We start from the raw sequence: 21143 nt of genomic DNA on the forward strand, positions 1-21143 counted from the left end.
TGGCTTCCCCGATGGAAGAAACCTAGTCGGAATGTAGTTAAATAAGAATCTGTATATCCACCAAAGGATACAACCTGTGAAAGTTAAGAGGATTTGCTGGACAATCCACGCGCTCATAATGGATCAAATATATTATCAAAACATTCGCATGGTTCGACCAAATATGGGGCGTTATCCAAATCAAATCGGTGGCACCCGTCACCCTCGACCGCCTGTTAATGTGACACACACGATGCACGGTGTCGTACCTATGCATGTTTGGGCAAACGGTCCTCCTGTAAGAAACCATTACCCAATGGTGGCCCCAGACCATTTGAGCCATAAGAATGTAACTGACATTACTGAGAGTAGGCCTACTAAGCCTTTAATGTGTAATACTGAATCACAAACTGACTTTCCAAAAGAAATTGCAGATTTGCATTTGAAAGAATTGCCAAATTCTCTATATTTACATAAGGATAAAGTGAAACCTGAAAACATAAATGGTGTTAAAAAGACAGAAGGTACTTCAAATCAATTATTAGTTGTTCAGGACATGGCAGCTAATGTGATGACTAGTGGAACACACCCTCGTGGTTCCAAACATCAAAGAACACTTTCAACTGACTTTTCTCTCAGGGCAAAGACTGCAGTTATACAAGCTGAAAGTAAGGAACATCACTCAAGTGAAGCTGAAGAAAAGACACCAGAAACAACAGAAACCAAGAAGAAAAGGAAACGAAATCGGAAGAAAAAGAAAGGAAAAGGGGAAAATGTGGAAAATTCTGAGAATGCAGGCGATGCAAATCATGGTGCTGAAGAGGAAATAAATATTCGGTTAGAAGATGAGTTAGAATTCCCAGATCTATCTGGATCAAAACGTGTACCAAGTACTGCCCCAGCACTAGAAAACTCAACTGCCAGTAACATCAAGCAACTTGGTCTGAGTAATGGTGTTCAGGAGACAGAAGACATCCCTGATCCTGATCTGGGCAGTTTCGAAGTTGAAAATGATAGCAATGACCAGATTCTCTTCAAACAGGCAGCAGAAACGAAGAGTGCCAGAAAGAGGAGAAAAAGGAGAGATCAAGCAAACAAGGCAGCAAATGATGAAATGGCTGAAATTACTATCGAACAACAAATGCTACAAGAACTTGGTTTGAAGGCCAAGCGTGATCAAGGGCCAGCCAAAGAAGCCCCCATTGTAAATACACCAACACCTGCTCTGAAACCTCCTAAAACTGCTAATGGATCTGGTAAGAATAACCGCAAATCCAACCAACCAATTGCCTTAGACTTTGCTGCAATGATAGATGCCTTAGAACAAAAGAGGGATGATGCCATAACTACGAAAAATGCTCCAAAGAAACATGTGATAAAAAAGAAGGTGAAACCTGAACTTGAACCCCCAAGACGCCCTCACAATCCTCTGGATTCAACATGTCCTAAGGTCAAACGCGGGAAAGAACGTGAATTCCCTAAACCAAAGAAACCAAGTCCTTTGAAGAAAGTGATATTGAAGGAAAGGGAAGAAAAGAAACGAATGAGATTGTTGGAGGAGGATCCGTCAGGCGTGTCTGGGGGCAGCCAGGTTTGCGTTGGTGTTGTTAATCCAGAGAGTGATCTGTCCCAAGATGAAGACAAGGGAAAAGGTTCAGCAAGTGCAGAACTTTCACCAGTTAGTCAAACTTCACCCTTCAGTATGAGTCCACTGTCTCCAAGTGCCAGTCCCTTACAGTCCGGTTTCAACAGTCCAATTGCGAAGGATTCGTCCAATCCAGCACTATTGAAAATACATAGTCGTAGGTACCGTGAGTATTGTACACAGATGTTAGAAAAAGATATTGACAATTGTTGCCTTCAGTTTCTACAGAACCTAGTTCGTTACCAAGATAAACAATATCATAAAGATCCTAAAAAAGCCAAGTCGAAACGAAGAATTGTTTTAGGGCTGAGGGAAGTAACAAAACATTTGAAATTACAGAAAATTCGTTGTGTCATTATTTCACCAAATTTGGAAAAAATTCAGTCGAAAGGTGGTCTCGATGATGCCTTGAATAATATTCTGAATATGTGTACAGAGCAAGAAGTGCCTTATGTTTTTGCTCTGGGTAGAAGAGCTTTAGGAAGGGCATGTGCTAAGTTAGTTCCTGTCAGTGTTGTGGGTGTTTTCAACTTCGAGGGTTCGGAAAGACAATTCTGGCGTTTAATTGAACTGACACAAAAAGCTACGGACAGCTATAAAGAAATGGTGTCAAGTGTTGAAAAAGACCTTCAAGAAAATCCTAATAATCGTGCAGGACCATCTGGTGTTCCTAATTTGTTTGCTCATATGGGACATTCCCGTACCCCATCTGGTTGTAGTGCCATTTCATTTACCAGTAGTATTCTTTCTGAGCCAATCTCAGAAAATTATCCATACTCAGAGCCAGAGACTGATAGCAAGGGCTATGAAGTATCGAAAAGCCCCCGCTCACAAGTGACTGGTATTCAATCCTCAGTCATTAACGAACAGTCCAGTGTTTATTATGAAACTGATGCAGGTAATGAGGCAGATACTGAGGACTACCTGGAGCCTGTGGAACCATCGAAATCACCTCAGCCTTATTTTAATCATACTGGTGATAGCGATGAGGATGAGGATCCAGATAACATTGAAGATTTACCACACATAGATTCAATACACTACGGAAATTTTGATTTAAGTGTGGAAATCCTTTCCCAACATTCTTCTCGAACCATTGAAAACAGCGAGGCTATGTCTACACATTCCTCTAGAACTCTACGCGATGGCAGTCCAACCATGCTTCTAGAAAAGCTCAACGAGAAACATAGCTCCTCATCACAACAGAAAATAATAGATAAAGATAGAATTAAAAGTTGGGTGGAAGCTACTCAGGGTGTTGGAGATGATACCAGAGTAGATTCTGGTAGTGCTGAAGAGGAAGCAGGGCAACCAGTAGAAGGGGAAGAAGAACTCTGTGATATAACAACTGCTGTGGACAAAGAGGAGGTAGTCACAGCTAGCTAATATAAGTTTTCTGTATATAGAGGTTTTTTTTGCACTTTTTGGTATCATGTTCTTGAACATTCTAAAAAATGGGATTCTTTAAACCTACCCATGGTTATAATGGCTGAAGGTTGTTTTATAATTTAAACTGTATTAAAATACAACTTTTAACAAAGGCTGTGACAGTCTGCATTAATTAGTTTTAAAGGGATACTACCTTCTAGAATAAACATAAAATTTCAAATTCTGAAACTTGGCCGATCTTAGCGCTAGGATGTCCTAGAATCAATATTAGAAGATAAGAACCTAGGACATCCTAGCGCTAAGATTGTTTCGAGAATACAGTGCCTGGTTTCATAACAGAATCTCTGTATAATCTTGTAAATCTGTATATCTAAGTTATCAATGAAATAAAACTTCAAGTAATTATTGAAAAAAGCTTAAATATTTCAAAGCTTTTTTCATTAATAACTTGTGTTTATGGAGTTATAGGGCTTGAAACCTCGTATAACGATATCTGATGCGGAATTACTTTTCGACAAAAACGCCAAAAACTATTAGTTAAAATCTTTTTGATTATTTTTTTTTTACCGCTATACGTGGTTTTCATTCTTGGAAAATATAAACCTCGTATAACAATTCAAGATCACTGGCCTATTGAACCAAAAACTTGTATAATAATACAGTATACGAGGTTTTTCATCTTATACGCAGAAAAGGAACATTGAACCTTGTATATTAATATATTTTACGATGTTTTAAATCTGACTGTTTATATACGTGTCATTTAATTAGCGTTTTTTGAGTTATTTAGAATCAAAGAATACGAGGATACGTTCACAAGATCCGCACTTTTACAAGCTTTCGAACGGTACCAAAAAGTCAAAATGACCAAATATTGCATATACAAGGTTTCAAGCGATCGCCCACGATATAGTTTTAGTTATGACACCAGGCCACGTATTCTCGAAACGATCTTGGTGCTAGGATGTCCTAGAATCAATGTTAGAAGATAAGAACCTTTGACATCCTAGCACTAAGATAGTTTCGAAAATACATGGCCAGGTTAGTCCACTGGTAGAAATATACAGTTATTGGCCAAGTCTGAGAATTTAAACTCTATGTTATATCTCAGAGGTATTATTGCTTTAATAATCTTTTCTGATTTGAATTTTTTTTTTTTTTTTTTTTGGTATAATGCAATGATTATTGTATATCAGTTATTCATCAAATGTAGACTAGACCGTGAAACTAGTTAATCAAAAATCTTTATTTAAAGGTTTTATATATTTTTTTTTCTTTACCAGCTGATACACCTTCATTTCAGATTCACTGAACAGAATGAAATTTGATTTTGAGTTGTTTAATGTCTATCATCTGTTAAAGCAAATGATATATCCAATATATGAATATGTCCCAATCTTCAGTTTTTGTCAAATTATAGATCTTTATTACTCAAATAGATAATTGATGCAAAAGAAGTATGTTCTCTTCTTGTGACCTTGGCCAGTGCTTCAATAAGAGAGTATCTTCTATAACACCCAACACCACTATTTTAGAAAATATTTAGATGGTTACATTTCTTTCACAGATTTCAATACTGTTGGTTAATTTTAGACTAAAATTGATTTATTCCAATGCCGAAGTCCACAGTCCCTACATGTGACCTAGGCCAGTGGTTCTCTAAGGGAGTTTCTCTTATAAAACCTTATACTAGAAGTGACCTTCTTTACGGTCTGACTTTACTGATTCACTTTGTAAGAATTTGTGTTTCTTAATCTATATTTATAAACACAAAAATATGCAGAAAAACAGGACGCAAAAATCATTATATATAAAATTATACTGTTATTATATTGTTTTGATTTTGTTTGTTGTTTTCATGAATTAGAGGTTTAATTTATTGTTAATTTAATTTTTTGATTATTATTATTGTTATTTAAAGGAACTGTTTCATGTGCTGTAACTTATTTTCTGATAAAGCTCATTCAAACATTATAACAAAAACACAAGGAGTATATTAAGGTATAACTCAGTCCAGTGGACTGTTCTCATTGTCTTCATTACCGTTTTTCTTCTGTACACTGCTTCTTTCTTGTTATATATCCTCATGTTTACCCCCACTACTTCATTTCATCTGATGACGACACGTGAAAATTGTGTTGAAACGTTATGTGCTTTGTTATTAAAGAAGTGAGTTATACCATAATATACCCCTTGTGTTTTTGTCAAAATTCTACTCTCCACTTCTAAATGTCATTCAAATCTTATCACTCAAACATGCTTAGCCACCCCTAGCTCCTCTATCTTTACTTTATGCATGTATCCATAATCAGAAAACAAAGTAGTAGAAGTAGAAGCATGTTGATTGGCCAGTTTTAAAATCATGTGACATGAACACATATTAGCTCAGTCTCTTATTCAAAGGTGAAACCCCAGAAATATGTAATAGTTTCTGGCATGTTAAAGGGACGATGATTTCGACATCCAAGGATAAAATCCTTTAAAAATTATGTTTAACAATGTTATGTATTAATAATAACAGAAGTAAGACGAAAACGAAAGCTTGTAGAATAAAATACTTTAGTTACTCTTCCTCCTTTTATTATACAACAATAGAGTGATAGGACATTACTTTCAATGTTAGTAGGAGTAACAAAGTTGTGAAATTATGAATTATATTTATACTATGATTTTCCTTGATTTTATCTGAAGTTTATAACCATTTTACAAGCATATTTTTTTATGTGAGATGATTCTTTGAAGGGGAGAAGAGTCTATTTTTCAAGATTCTCTATGATCCTTTATCATGCTTATTATTAAAGCACAGCCATTGCTTTTGATGCACATTTTTGGGTAGTTTTAATTGCTTTTGTAAACCATATTGCTCATTAAAATTATAATATCCTGTCATGTCTGACTGAAGCTCTCAAGTGACTGGCAGCGATTTTGATATTGAGAACATCTTAAATCAAAATGAATTTGTTAGATTTTCAAGGCTGGATATACTTTGACAGGCAACATTAAACACCTTATTTCTAAAATGAGCTCCTCCAATCATACAATACCTTTTCCTATTGAATGAAAGTATGCATGTGGGGACGAGTTCATTAGAATGTATAGGGGTGTCAAATAGATAACTGGCACATTATATCCAACCTTGTAGATATTTATTACTTGTTTACATCACTAATTGTCAAAACATCTGAATTGATGCTCAATATTAAGGACATCAAAGACAAAAATGCCAATATTTTTTCATACAGGTATTATATATATTAGCTTAATCTCTTGATATAGTTGAATTTAAGATATCTCTATCATTTTTTTTAGAAAATAAGTGATTTGATCATGTTGCTTGTTCATTTAAATATTAACCCTTTCAACCCTAGCAGCCTGTTTATGGCCACTTAAATAATTAATATATACCCAAGCGGCCAGTAAATGGACCATTACTAAGTGACGTCCTACAACGTTAACATCATGCGCTTTAACTTATTTTATAAGTTCAGGGTATAAGACGTTTTATTTCATGTACACTCAGGGTTCAAAGGGTTAAAAATCAAATCTTAAATGCATTTCAGGCAACTCCTGCTTGTGTTTATATCAGGGCCGATGCATTAAAGCTGGTAGGACTTCTTTAATGCAATGTACATTAATAAACTTACTGTTGAAATGCAGAACTGGATGTTTCATGTTTTCAATGTGGTTTGAGTCAACCTGTCATCCACGATCTTACAAAATTGAATTATGTTGTATGATCCAATTAGTCATCATAATTAATTCCAGCCAATCAAACAAAAACACCGTTTTAAAATGCATATCCCATAATTCCTCATAGTAAGGTTATTTCATTGAACATTTGATTGGTTTAATATAAAATGATGCAGAATAATTTTGTCAAATCACGAATGGCAAGTTGAGTCTCCCGTACCTAGAGAAATGATAAGCATTTTAATCAGATTAATCAAGGAAGGCTTATTCCTTCTATTGACCTCAGTAAACAAAAACCAGTAAATTTGTGTTCAATTGGAGATTAGATTAATTCTTCTCTCTTGTTGAATGGAAAGTAACCCCACATAACCTCTTGGACATATTGTTAACAGTTGTGAGATTATCAAAATTAGTCGTTTTTCAAGTGATCAAAATAATGAGTTTTATGTCTTTGAATAAATTATGAACTTGTTATAAAATTTAGAATTAGCCTCAGGCACTTTCATTTTTCAATTTTAAAATCCAGCAAAAACTCTGGCCTGACCCTACCAAGTTCCTCAGATGTGATATACAGGGGGAAATATCATAACTAAGGAACTGTGTAGGGGCAAGTACTAGGTATATATTTAAAGTGTGTGAATATGTATATTTTGAGTCCAGATATATTTTATATGATGTATAGAGGTGTCTAGAGTATAATTAAACATTGTTTAATAAACAATCTGTATAATCCAAGTTTGTTGTATTTAATTCATTGTCGAATCTAAGAAAAATTTATGATAACACAATCATGAACCATTTGCTTCCCTCTTCCTTACAAATGACAAGACTCTTTTGTTTCCCCTTCAAATCCCTTATTACTTAGCACTGATAAAAATAAAGATATTACATTTGTATTGTATTTCATTTTCACAGAAGCATCATGGTGAAGTCATATGCCATTCAAGGTAAATATCCACCACAGCTTTCTCAGAAACAATGTGTGCCTTGGTAACATACAGTAGGTTTTCTATCTTAACCCCTGATTTCAGCTCATACCCAAGCTGTGATTTCAAGCAATTGAATAAGTGCACATTGAGGCTTGGTGCAATACAGAAATTAACTCTTAATTGGAGACAAATTGAGCACAACTGACGAGAAATCTCCCCAATAAAGGCCTAGAAACAATGGTTTAGTTTGAGAGTTCAAACTTCTATTGTACTACACTGAGCACTATTAATTTTTTATCAAGGATTTGAACAGAGAAGGCTAGAGTGTATTTTTATTAGAGTTAGGGGTGGGGATTTTTATTAATAGTGTCCCAATCAAACAGCTAAACGTTACTGCAAGGTACAAATCTCCGACCTTTGATGCAAGGGCGACTTGAATCTACAGAAGCATTACTAAGTACAGTAGGCTTGTACATTTCAAGAAAATATTTGACAGATGAAAACGAAAGTAGTGAACTGTCAAATTTGCACATGCGCATTAAATCACAAATTGTAAACTTCCGGTTATGAAACTTCACCACACGTGTGCAATATTTCTGTAAACCTGTTGAATTGTTTTAAAATGGCATCAAAAAATAAGAAAGGTGCCAAGCAAGACGGTTAGTGCGTTCATTAATCGATCGAGACATGTTCACTGTACACTTGAATTCTCAGTACAAGTGCGGATCTGACGATGAACAGTCTCACTCAGTAAAAAGTCACTCAAAGCCAATGGAGTCAATGTTCATTGACATTCACTCTTTGTTGCAGTTCTTCCAGATAAAATGCAGTATCATTTCATCATAGAAGAGTTCAGTGGAAAGAGCCTCCCAGGTGGAAAGGGTGTCTATTAGTTGTAAGACTTGTTGGCAATTGATAATATTTCAGTTCTAATTTTGTTATCTTTGCTTGATTATCATACTAAATGGTTATTGAGTCAAATGATGCTAATCATTGAGCCATGAATTGAAATAACAGTCTTAGATTGCCCCGCTATGCCCCCACTAGCACAGCTTCCAACCACTGATGATCACTCAAAATTAAGATTTGATTGTGTAGGCCTAAGACGTTGACAAAATTTTCCTTTGCATTTCATCTTCAGTTATACCTAAAACATACAAAAGTGAAACATCAGGAAATGTAACTAATGCTGTTGAACAGGCAGAGGAACATTTAAAGGTATGTATGTTCAGTGGCATTTCTATGAATCATTAGATCAGGGGGTAGAGATGGGGGCAAGAATTGTCTAGAAGACTAACAAAGGCATTTCTTTCTTTCTCTAAGATGTGCTCCCTTCAAAGAAAGAGGCCAACCACTATGTATGTTGTTTATTTGCATTAATACTTGGTATTTTACAATAATATTTAGTACCGATACAAGTATTTTGTTCAAATGGATTATTACAAGATATGGGCAATATATTAACAATGTAGATGTCTTTGACTAGATAAGGTCTGACACAATGGAACTCCTTCTGTATTGTATATTTTGAATTTTTGATTGATACTACTATCTTCACACTTTTGTCGAATTTTTTGTGAATTTGAATATCAGTGTCAAAACACTTGTTACAGGTCAGCATTCCAAAGAAACTAGAAAGTGATATATTAACCCTAATTCAAGAACATAATGATCAAACCAAGAGTTATGGAGAATTATCGAAAAGGCTGACCTCTAGAAAACTCACAGTAAGTTTTATAAGCTTAACAGGAACTAAAGGAACATTCTAATCAGAAAAGAGGCATAATTTATCTTCTGATGGACTACTACGGCTGGATATATCTTGACATGTAACACAAAACACCCCTAAGTTTTAAATGAGTTCTTCCAATCACCATATTGTAGGATAGGACGTGTGCATGTGTAGAAGAGTTCAATAAAAAATAGAGGGGTGTTAGATAGTCAAATATATGAAAATGATATAATTTCAGGATGTGTATAATAGTTTATCAGATGCTGGTTTCACCCAGAAACAGATAGAAAACACTATGAATAATACTATAATGAAAGGTGGTGATTTAATAACAGCTCTAGATTGGCTATGTTTAAATATTGCTAATGGTATGTAACTTTTAGTCTGATAGTTTACTCGTCTTGATTTCCACCAATCATTGATGATAAGTTCTTCATTTGGTTTTCTGCCTATAATTTGATTATGCAAGAAGGTCTCAAAAACACATATAAATAGTCTGTATAAACATAGGCTAAAACACAATAAGAACATGTAAGGTATATGTCAAAATCTTATAGGGAACATATTATTTAAAGATTCATTGCATCAATAATCTTCTTGCGCCATTCCTTGGAACGAAATTCTTTTAAATTTTTATGTATTTATAAGATTGTGTGTCTGGTTTTGATTTAAAAGTCCAGCTTGAACTAATAATTAATTGCACTGACCTTTGAGATGACTGCTTGAATTTAGACTCAAATTGTCTTACAAATTTCAGATCAGTTGCCTGCAGGTTTCTCAGAAACATTATTACGAGAAGAAGAAAAGAAACGAAGGCAGCAGTTTGATCAATCATTACAAGTACAAAAATCACATATTGATGATGTAGCTGAGACAAAACAATCATCTAAATCACAGAAGAAGGTCTGTAAAAACTTTGGAAACACTCTAGGTCTTACAGATAACCTGACCAATCTGGTCCTACATATTCCGAGGGTGTGATATGTGGATGGGATATGGGCGCATTTAGGGCTATTAATGCTCGGATTCATTTTTGGATCGTTAGTTTTGGGGAATTTTCATCATGATAAAGGCCAAATTTGGCATAACGTTTGGTGTCTACACAAAGCTGAACCATTAATGAGTCATTGTTTATAAGACATATAGAAGTAGGAAGATTACAAATAAGACACTAAAATATATAGATATACTACTTCTGCATTTATTACATACTACGTTTCGGAACACATACAGGTAACGTTATCAAGTAAAAATAGTAGTATATCTATATATCTTAGTGTTTTATCATTAATGAGTCGATCAAAACATTGCCAAATATTCTAAAATGTTCCTGTGCCCCACACGATATAACTTTTCTAATGGTAAAAGTTCTGACAGAGATTAGAAATGGAATATTTGGTTATGTTTGTTCTTTATAGAATGTTTTCATAAACAACTTAAATTGCAGAAGAAAAAGAAGAAATCTGGTGGTGGTGAGAACAAGGGAGGTAATATGAAGAATTGGATCTTACAGTACGCTAATATGAGCTCTTCAGAGTCAGAAGGTGAAGGTGGTCCAAAAGAATTTGATCCAGTAAGTATGCATGTTACAAGATAGACTAATGACTTTGCTGTTCAAGTCTAAGTAATAACTGTAGCTAAAGATGTAGGGATTACCTGTTCTTTTAGAATAGGCTAGAGCTGATTCTACTATCTTAACTTGGCATGCATTTTGAAAAGTCCAAATAGCTAATAATGTAACTTTGGTACTTTGTCCACAAGAACAGGACTTTGGACTTAACTATAATGTTATTTCTGAAGTTTTATTGCTTCATCATCCTCTTCTTAGATACATGTACATGTAATTCCTGCCAGATTTTTAAACAAGCTGTCCAAATATTTTACCGTGCATATAGTACTCTTTTAAAATACGGCTTTATATTTTCTGTTTTGTTGGTGTAAGCTTGCAGTGCAGCATTTAGTTTTTTTTATTTTAAAAAGGTTTTGTCAATTTGATTGAGGGCAATATAATTAGTGACTAAATTTCATTTAAATTGTAGAATTCTAAATACCTATCTCTGCATGAGAAATTAGAAGATGTCAAGGAGCAGGCTAGCTTAGCTAAACAACAAGGCAACGAATCCATTCATAAAAAACTGTCAAAAACAATACGTGAAATGACTGTAGGTAAGTACAATTAGGAAATTTAGTTTAACAGAACCCTGTTGTTTCTAACACGACTGTCTTCATTAGCCCACATGGTGCAGAAAAAGAGAAACGTTTCATTTGTATAACGTGAATTTCTTCCAATCAATGCCAAGATGACAATAACTCTGACCCGTTTGTTCGATGTGAAACTTTAGATGGAATAGCGGACCAGTTTAGGGATAGAGTTTATGTTTGTCACTTTGAAGTAATAAAGGTTAGAGGGATTGGCATGGAAATAGCGTCTAGTTGTTCAGGTGTGATAACGGAATCGGTCCTGTGTGCTATGGACTGTGCATGTGATCAATATACTGTTGAAAATGAATAAGGAGTAGACTAGGGTTACTGTTCTGGCAAAATTTTCCTCATTGTGCGCTGCATGACTTTGCCACCTTCATTAGCACAATCAAGACAGGATGTAAAACTCAATTAAATCAACTCAGTTGTTCAGATGGGAATAAAGAAAAGGGGCTCTACGTGCTACCTTCAGTGTATGTGAAAGATCTGATAGTACCATTGACAATAAGGAAGAGACTAATGTTACTGTTCAACTGTTACAACATGATTTTCCTTTTGACACTTTCATTATCACAAGCAGAGAGATAGGAAACTCAATTTCATTTCATAAATTTATAGAAAAAAAATATTGCAATGACCTTTAAAAAACCTTTTGATATTATTGGAGCATGTAGATTTCAAACTGAAGAATATCGACAGGTTTATGTTTGAACATATTTACAGAAATGAATGCCTTAGAAACTTTCCCTGGATTTGATCCAAGTATCAAGCCTGCTCCCGCACCAAAAGAAGAAAAAAAGGTGTTACCAAAGCCTGCAGAAGCTTCTAAAGCTGAGAGTTTACCCAGTTCCAGTCAGTCTGTTTCTAGTTCCAGTGGGGAGAAGGTAAAGAAAGTAGAAAATGACATTGATTTCGTTTGTTTTGATGCTCTTGAAGAACATGCTGTGAAGTCCCCAGTACAAGGTAAGAGTTTATAATAATAATAATAATAATAATAATAATAATAATCTTTATTACAATGACCTTATAAAGAAAAATTAACAAAAATTTGAACATTGCTCATACCCAATTACCAATAGAACAATTTACAATTAAAATATATATTATATAATTCAATAATGGTTTACACAAATCAATTTTATAATAATATTTAGAAAATTAATTTATTCATTTCAATAATAGATTAAATTAGATAATATTTATGTAATTCAATAGAATAATGTTATGATATGAATACAATATCGTTGTTGTTTGGATTTCGGTTTTGGTTAAGCAGTTTGGATCGTTAGTACTTGGTTCATTTACCTCACGGATAAGATATCAAACATCCTAATTTTAGAATGATACCACTTAATAAACATCTAGACAGATGTGGTGGAGGTGAATTCAATGTTTTTCCTATGTATTAACTTCATTCCAACAATGAAGCGATGTTAGAAATAAAAGAAAGCTATTTTATTTTTAAATAGAATCCTAAACTCAATTCTAGACATGTATAAGTTAATGATTTGATATATATTTTAGTCTATTTATACAAAGACTGTATAACACTTCAATATCAAGAGCATAACAATTTCTTTGCAGAAGGGATCAGTAATTATTTTATTTCACTACGAGTCAATCTCTTAATGAGTATCAATCTCCACTAATCATCCATGATCTGACCAAATTTTTTCATGACATATGTTCACATATTCAATCAATCAAATGCTTCATTAGATTAAACATTGGAAGACAACATGTCTGGAAGTTTTATATTTATGGATTGAATATGGCCAACCCCTGAATATGAGTTATTGTCAACTAACTAATAACAGTGTTTTTGATTGCTTAGCTTGAGGTATGGCAACTCTTGATGCCAGTGAGTAATAATGCCCTTCGATTCCAGTCAAAAGTGTAGTAAATGGCAAACGTAAACATAATGCAAACTACCAATGATTGTCTATACGAACAGGTGTGGGCAGTTTGAGATGAGTTCTTGCCTTTCGTACTTGCTGGTTTTCAGTGAGTTTGCTTACTTTATTCGTTCATCTAAAATCCAATTTTTGAATGTCCCCCTCCACCCCCACCCGTCAATTTACAATTAACATTTGTCGTTATGAGAAGTAAGTAAGTTAGATCAGAAAGTATAAGAGATCTGATAGAACTCAAGGAAGTATTGGAGATAGATTACAGTATGTACAGTGAGATGGCTTAGGGACTCCCCCAGGTTTGCTGTGTCCTTCCCAAGTCACAAGATGATCTTCTAAAATATATTCTCTAAAATCTACGAAACCATTTTCTTTCATTAATCTCAGTTCATGTAGATTCACATTCTCTGTGTAAAGTATTTCAACTTTTAAATGGATTCCATGAGAGACAAAAAATGTGTTAGAGTTCTGGTTTTTACAGAAAAATGGATTATTGGTGATGTCAAGTTTTACCAATCTGTTTTTACAATATCTGTCCTCATCACTGTCAATTTTCGTTAAAACTAGAGTGATATAGTGAGATTTCCCATGAACACATGTGAAATCGGCGAAATAAAGATGGCAACCCTCGACAAGATAGTCTGGTGGAATCATTATTCTATAGTTACCAAAACTGCTATCTTCTGGTATTTCTCCAGAGATGTTTTTTGCATTAGCCAAGAAAAATAATCCATTGATTTTGTTATTGATGCTTGAACCTGGATCTCCATTGTTATCTTTTACATATTTTTCCATGATTCCAGTTTCTCGAGCTTTATAAATGGTAGGGTGGTCTGTAGGTTTATTACGGTAAAGATGATGAACAATTGCTTTACAAGCTCCAATTCTTCTCAAATGTATTTCTGCCAAAGTTACAAGGTTTTTGACATCTACTTGTGTATTATCTGAAAATGAATAAAATAAGTAAAATCGTTTGATATCTATAGTGGTGTGTTTTATCATATTATGAATTTGATCAATGAGATCTCAGATGAGTACAAAGTTGATTCTATCGGGCTTTCTCAGTTATTGCCCTTGACATTGTCATAAATAATTCATCTTGCCAGAATGGGAATTTTATTTAATTTCACTAATGAAACTTGATGTGTATTTGGATTAACAGTTTTTGTACTTTTATCCTTGATTATGTTGTAATTTATATTGATTTTGGTAATCTTAGTTCTTCACTCATCCCTCTTACTGTTTTGAAAAACAAGATTGATCAACTAATAGGAGATGTTTCTAGATTTTCTAGTGGTTCAAAAGATCTGAGCAGAACACAAATCTCAATACATACAAGATGATAAATTTTTTTGATAGATTATTATTGATATGAGATCAGTTTGTTGATTAACAGTATATTGTCTAGTTTGTTGTTGGACTTTGTATAGTTGATATTGATATCTGTGTCTTGACTTTAGTAAAATACAGGAACTTATAGTGGAAGAGGTAGTTTGTAATAGTTCAAGATACTGAATACCAGTTGCCTTTTGAGTCAATAACAATATATAGTAATTGGTATTGAAGGACAATGGACAATTTTTCTGTACGAACTGAAGGGTTAAGGTGTTTGGTTCTGAAACATGTTGATTCACTTCTACATCCATGTGTTCTGTATTTAGGATCTGCAAAAAGAGCATGTAGCTAGTTAGACCTGACTGTTAAAATTGAGTTACCAGACATGTTTTAGAGGACATGTAACTTATTTCACACAAGAAAACTCTTTTGTTGTTATATTGATCTATGGAAAACATCATTCAAAACCAAAAATTTTGTATCAATGTGTCTGACTTTCGAAACCACTGGCCATGACATAAGTTATAGTACTAGCGACCTTAAGATCTACAGCAGATAACAATCTTACTAAGTTTTGAATACCTATGAGTATTAGAAGCTAAGATCCTTGGTAGGGCTGGGCGATATACCAGTACCACGATAAATACTGGTATTTAATAAAATCGCCTGATTAAAAAATACTGAAATATCGCCATATTGTGATATATGGTAATTATCATGATATACCCTAAAATTTTTTGTCGAGATCAGATCATCTACATAATTTGAACAAGTAACTTAATATTTGAAACAGATGTCTTATTCATGATGCGATATATATCCATATCGTGATATATTGATGCTTAAAATCGTGATATCAACTTGAACCAATATCGCCCAGACCTAATCCTAGGAGATATTAGTGCTGAGAATGGCTAAGATCGTTTGAGAATACATGGCCAGTAGTAGTATACCATACAGCTCTATTGTATTAAATAACCATTAAAACGAACTTACTGTGGACTGTTCATTTTTACATGTAAATCTGCATTCGTGATTTTTATAACCATCCATGTTGATTCTCATTGACTCAATATCCTTGATCTCATTATTGTCTGACAGTTTATAGAATGTGATCACAAAAGGACTGTAAGGATTTTCATTTTTCATCAACCACTCTTCATATATATTGAAAACATAGAAAGTCATTCTGCTCAATTTTTGGTTTTGGATGCTGATAGCATATTTAGCTGCTTTCGGTAAGTAGAGAGAGGTGTAGATAAATTCCTCATGTCCAATATACACTGTTTTCTGAAAATAAATGGGTATAGTTAAATTTCAACTTATTCAATATTTCTTTATGCTAACTCTTGCAAGCCCTAAAGGCCTGAACAGTACAGTTTGCCGTGTGGTATCCTGTGTGTTTTCCATACAGAATGCCTCAAGGTGTTTTCATATATCCATTATTAGAGAGTCCATTCATATAGCGTCAAGTCCGGATGCCTCCAGAGCAAATTAGTACGTTGCTGCAATGCCAATTTAGCCAATCAGCAGGCAGTTTCTAGTCGAGTCTTGGTACATTCAAATTTAACCCAATTGGTCCATTGAGAAAACCATGCCTGTTTCGTCAGATCCTATTGGAACGACAAGTGTAGACTGCATGCCAATCTGTATGTTCAGATCTTTATTGTATATAGCCATATATTAAACATAATATATAAAAAAGTCTTAAAGATGGGTTTCCTTATTTTTTAACTATTTGATTAATTGGTGTTTCTAATTATTATCATGTATTCTTAATCATATCATTATGTTATTATGTTTTAATCATAACAGTCTGGATAAACAAAAAACACCTTTTGACCTTTCTTGATCGGTCACTCATTGGAATTCTGCTGTTAATTCTCTTCTAATTTAGCTAATTATGAATTAATTATGGACATGTGATACAAACTGGTATTTTTCCAAGTCATAAGAACACTTCTACTTTCTATTCATATAAGTGTTTGCATTTTCATTTTCATAAATGAAAATAAGAGAACCCATCTTTAAGGATAAAGTGAAACTGAAATTGATACATCAGGGTTAGACTGACATTTTTTTTTTAGCAATTTGTTATACCAAATTATAGTTTTGGTTAATCAAGTTAAATTTTGATAACAATTTAAAATGTTCCAGTATGTGCCTTCAAATATACAATTTGATTTGATTTGCAGATAGTGGTGATAAATTTAAATTTTGCTAATCATAGGAAATATTGAATCTCAAAATGGGTCAAACTACGATGAGATACCGTTTAAATTGAACCCTATAATACATATAGATTGTGTGCCAAAATATTCAGGAATCATAAAGCAATTTTCATAATCTATATGAAAATTTGATAATTTACTTGTTGAAGTCCCAAACTAAAGGTGCCATCACACCATAGCAATCAGTGATCCTATGGTGTGAACTTTAACTATGATATTGATAAAAAGATTTTTAAAGTCTTACCGTATTCATAATTGTAAAACATTTGCTTGAATAGAGTTAATGTTTTTCGATGACTGTTTCTGCTGTAATTGTCCCATATTGTAGTGTATGTTTATCAGTGCAAAAAATAATGCCTATAATAGCATTCTGAAAATTTGTTGAAAACGAAAGTAGAATTCAAAGTAGGCCTACATTTAAAGGGGTTGTAAACTATTATAGTGCCCTTTTGTTTTTCATGTGTATCAGGGCCATTCATGGCTTCTGTTCACATTATTCCAATATTCTGTCAGATGTTAATAACAAGACCAAGCGGAGTGTATCTGAAAATTGTAACACTGATACACATTAGTTTAGAAAACCTCTCTAAAATCCCTTAAGCATAAAGCAATATGCATTTTCCTAGATAGAAACCTAACACATGACAATTATATTGTAGGTAGAAAATTTAGTACATGTACTATACGATTATTACAGGAAGTTTTTAACTATCCATACACCACAATCACATATACACAATAATAAAGGTAAAGACATGTACATTGATATTCCTCATATAACACCTTTTATTGCTCTTTTAACAAAAAAAGTTATTTTCCTTTGTTTGAAAGTGAAAGTAGACCTACACTAATTCTTTGAAAGATTGGTTACATCAATAGTTTAAATTATTCTTCGAAATGTCATTTATATCTCCAGAATATCTTATTATGTATTGAGGCTTAGGTTAGGCTACCGTTGGACCTCGATGTTTACGCTGTATGAGTCACATTTCGCAGTTTTTTTTCTTCCAAGAAATGAAATAATAATAATAATAACTTTTATTTGAACTCATTTAAACAGAAGTGTAATATTCAATAGGTCTCACTAGACTACAAATTATATACAAGATTACTCAACTTCAAAATTGTACCGAGTGTTATTGTCAGCAAAAGAAAAAATTATTATTTGGATATGTGATTTTTCTAAGGATAATTTTCTGTCTGAAGAATGGGTCTTAGGCCTTATCATCACATGAAAAATTCTGGCTGAAGAAACCAAAATTATTTTCTGAATCTGAATCTTAAAGGGACAGGTTTGCCATTTTGGGGGTTGATTTGAGTCTTGAAATATTTGAATAGTCTTCAGAAGTACTAGAAATGTATGAAAATAGTATAATTTCTTTAAAAATATCTCCATATTTTCCATATATCACAGTCATATATCATAGTCTGAAAACCCCTGCTCTAATGTTTACAATGAGGTCCTGTAGATCTTTGGAATGGTCATGTGATTAAATTTGTCAATATAAAGACTCTTAAAGGGAAAGAAGAGTTTGTAGGATTTTTAAAAATATTTATTAGATATAGTTAAAGGGTCAGATGCGTAATCTCAGAAACGGGAATTTTTCATCTAAGCCAATCAGTAATAGTCATTACCGTTGAAATGTAAGACTTCAAATCCATGTGTGTCCAGAATTTGAAAGTTAAAAAGACAAGTCGTCTAATTAAAATAGGTATCAACCTTCGTTCCATTTTTCTTTCACAGAAGTCTTGAACAATCGTCAAAATAACCCTAATAGTTAGATCCTATGAAGTGAAATTTTCTTGGGCAAAGGGAGAAAAATGACTTATTTACTTAGACCCTAATGCTAGCTTAATGAAATAAATTTTCACTTGATATAAAATTTAGCCAATGCTGATTGGATAAAAAAGTGGGTTAAGTCCTGTTTTTGTGATTTTTTTTTATTTCATCATGATGATTAATGATTTATATTGCAGCTAAACCAGGAAAAACCAAAGCAGTAGAAGATGTGAGAAAGTTTGAATATACAAAACAACAATGGACTGGCAAGGCTCCAAAACAGTTTCTTATAGATTGGGTTCGAAAACATCTCCCAAAATCTGATCCTCCAAAATATTCCAAAATACAACTTAAAATGAACAGATTTAAAAGCAAGTAAGTGAAAATTTTGAAATGAGAATTTTTTAACCACTTGAAACGTTACTGTACACATGTACTGTATACATGTACCTAATCTCTGGTGGATGTAGATTCAAATTTGCTTGGAAAACTAGAGTCTATGAGGAATAAAAGAATTTAATTTTTAAAGGCCCATAATAAATACTTTTATTGTTATTATTTTTTTATTATTAAGATTTTTATATGGCGCTATCTTTCACGATAAGTTAATATATTTTATTATATTTCTGTTTGTATTTGTAGAGTTCGTATTGATAGAAAAAAAGATGGTGGAATGCTAGAATTAACACCTGAGATTTTATGTGAAAATGTGAAGGAAGCTGAACAACTGGCTTCAACATTAGCTTTATATCATCTGTGTAAGGGCCAGGTGAGTTTAATTCAAAAAAATTATTGAAACATGGGAGTATTTCTGGCCTCTTAAAGTGGCAGTACCAGATTAAATTTATCAACTGAATTAAGGACAGATGGATAACTCAGTTGCTTACTAGATGAGTCCCCATCTGATCAAAAATTGTCAAAATTAGTTTAGACTAGAACTGTGAACAGCTCTGAGGGTGGCAACGAGACCTTATCCCATGGTTTTTGAACCTTTTGAAACTTCTAGCCTGTTAACTTTCAACTCTGGCGCTTTTAAGCCTACAATTTATGAACAAGAAATTAAAATTTTCAGGTATCTGATTAATAAATCAATTATACCATCATGGCTGGTTGAACCAACTCCTCTGGCCCCCATCCCCAGACAAAATGTATTAAAGTAATACCGTAATCGTCAGCACACAATATAATTTAAGTGGTTCACAACTTATGCTGGAAGGCAATATTATAAGTGTTCAGTCAAATCATCGTCATGTCAACCTGGATAATTTGTTCCCAGGTGACATGCCAACATGTCCCAACACCCATGTCACATAAAGAGAGAAAATAGAGTACATCCTAATTATGAAAAACACATTGATGTGGGGTGAATACTTTTGATGTTATGACCAGAATTGAAAATTTTGATTATAAATTGAGAAATTAATAAAATTCTATAAAAACGTGCAACTCTAGTATGTCACTTCCTGTTTGAATTTTTTCTTATTAAGTGATTCAAATTTTTTGTTATAGATAATCTATACGTTTTTTGTCCACATTTTTTGATTACACTGAGTGCGGGGTCACCCAAACTGGAAGTGATTTAAAACTTTTGATTATGCAGTCTTATTTGTATTAGCCTTCTGTCTCTATCCTGTAATTTTCAGATCTATCTGATGATTAGCACACCGAAGAAGAAAATTTCAAAATTTTTCATGCAAATGTTTTTCTCTATAAAATCAGTCTACATAAACTTTGCAGCCTCCAAACCAATTTTTCCACATTATGCAATATGTCACTTCTGGTCTAGCAAAAATTTCAATTAGCATATTCCTTTTTGATTCCAGTCAACATTAAGATGTTTGTTCAAAACAGAAATACTCTTGTCATTCTAAGTTTGTTCTAGGAAAGCTTCCCGAAAAATTGAAATAAAAACACACAGTGGCAATCTACAAATCCATTTGCCAGTAATAATGTAAAGCTTCCTCCATTACTAATAGTGTCTGAAAAATATCTATCATTTAAGAAAATGTCAAGCTAAAATATACATCTATAATGTTTTGTGTTTAAAGGGTTAGCTCATATATTTTTTTTCCATATTTGAAAATAATCATCATATTCTGTAATTTTTTTTAAAACTTAAAATTTTATATTTTCAGTCGGTGCATCAGTTATTGCCTCCTCCATTTCGTGACATCTGGTTGGAATGGTTGGATGCTGAAAAAACTAAAAAACAAAATGCCATAGATAAAGAAAACAAGGTAAAATTTTACTTATTATGATATTTCTAAGATACTTTCATCTACTGTTAATTGTGTCTTAAATCTTATTCTGCTTCTGTTAAG

The 21143-nt window shown here is 33.3% G+C and overlaps 2 protein-coding genes across 2 annotated transcripts; both read left to right on the plus strand.

The window, feature by feature from the left end:
* Positions 1 to 1522: 1522 nt before the first annotated feature.
* On the plus strand, positions 1523 to 2389 carry LOTGIDRAFT_134361 (hypothetical protein; the record flags this gene model as incomplete). Its single annotated transcript, XM_009068107.1, has 1 exon — positions 1523 to 2389. A coding segment is annotated over one exon (867 nt), but the record flags the coding sequence as incomplete, so codon positions are not given.
* Positions 2390 to 9221: 6832 nt separating this feature from the next.
* Positions 9222 to 21080, plus strand: LOTGIDRAFT_134296 (hypothetical protein; the record flags this gene model as incomplete). The annotated part of the gene is made up of 9 exons (XM_009068108.1): positions 9222 to 9359; positions 9603 to 9732; positions 10122 to 10267; positions 10812 to 10937; positions 11404 to 11530; positions 12290 to 12439; positions 19020 to 19197; positions 19465 to 19591; positions 20958 to 21080. Coding segments are annotated over 9 exons (1245 nt in total), but the record flags the coding sequence as incomplete, so codon positions are not given.
* Between the last annotated feature and the right edge of the window lie 63 nt (positions 21081 to 21143).

This window comes from Lottia gigantea (assembly GCF_000327385.1).
Source record: "Lottia gigantea unplaced genomic scaffold LOTGIsca_89, whole genome shotgun sequence".
Taxonomy (NCBI): domain Eukaryota; kingdom Metazoa; phylum Mollusca; class Gastropoda; family Lottiidae; genus Lottia; species Lottia gigantea.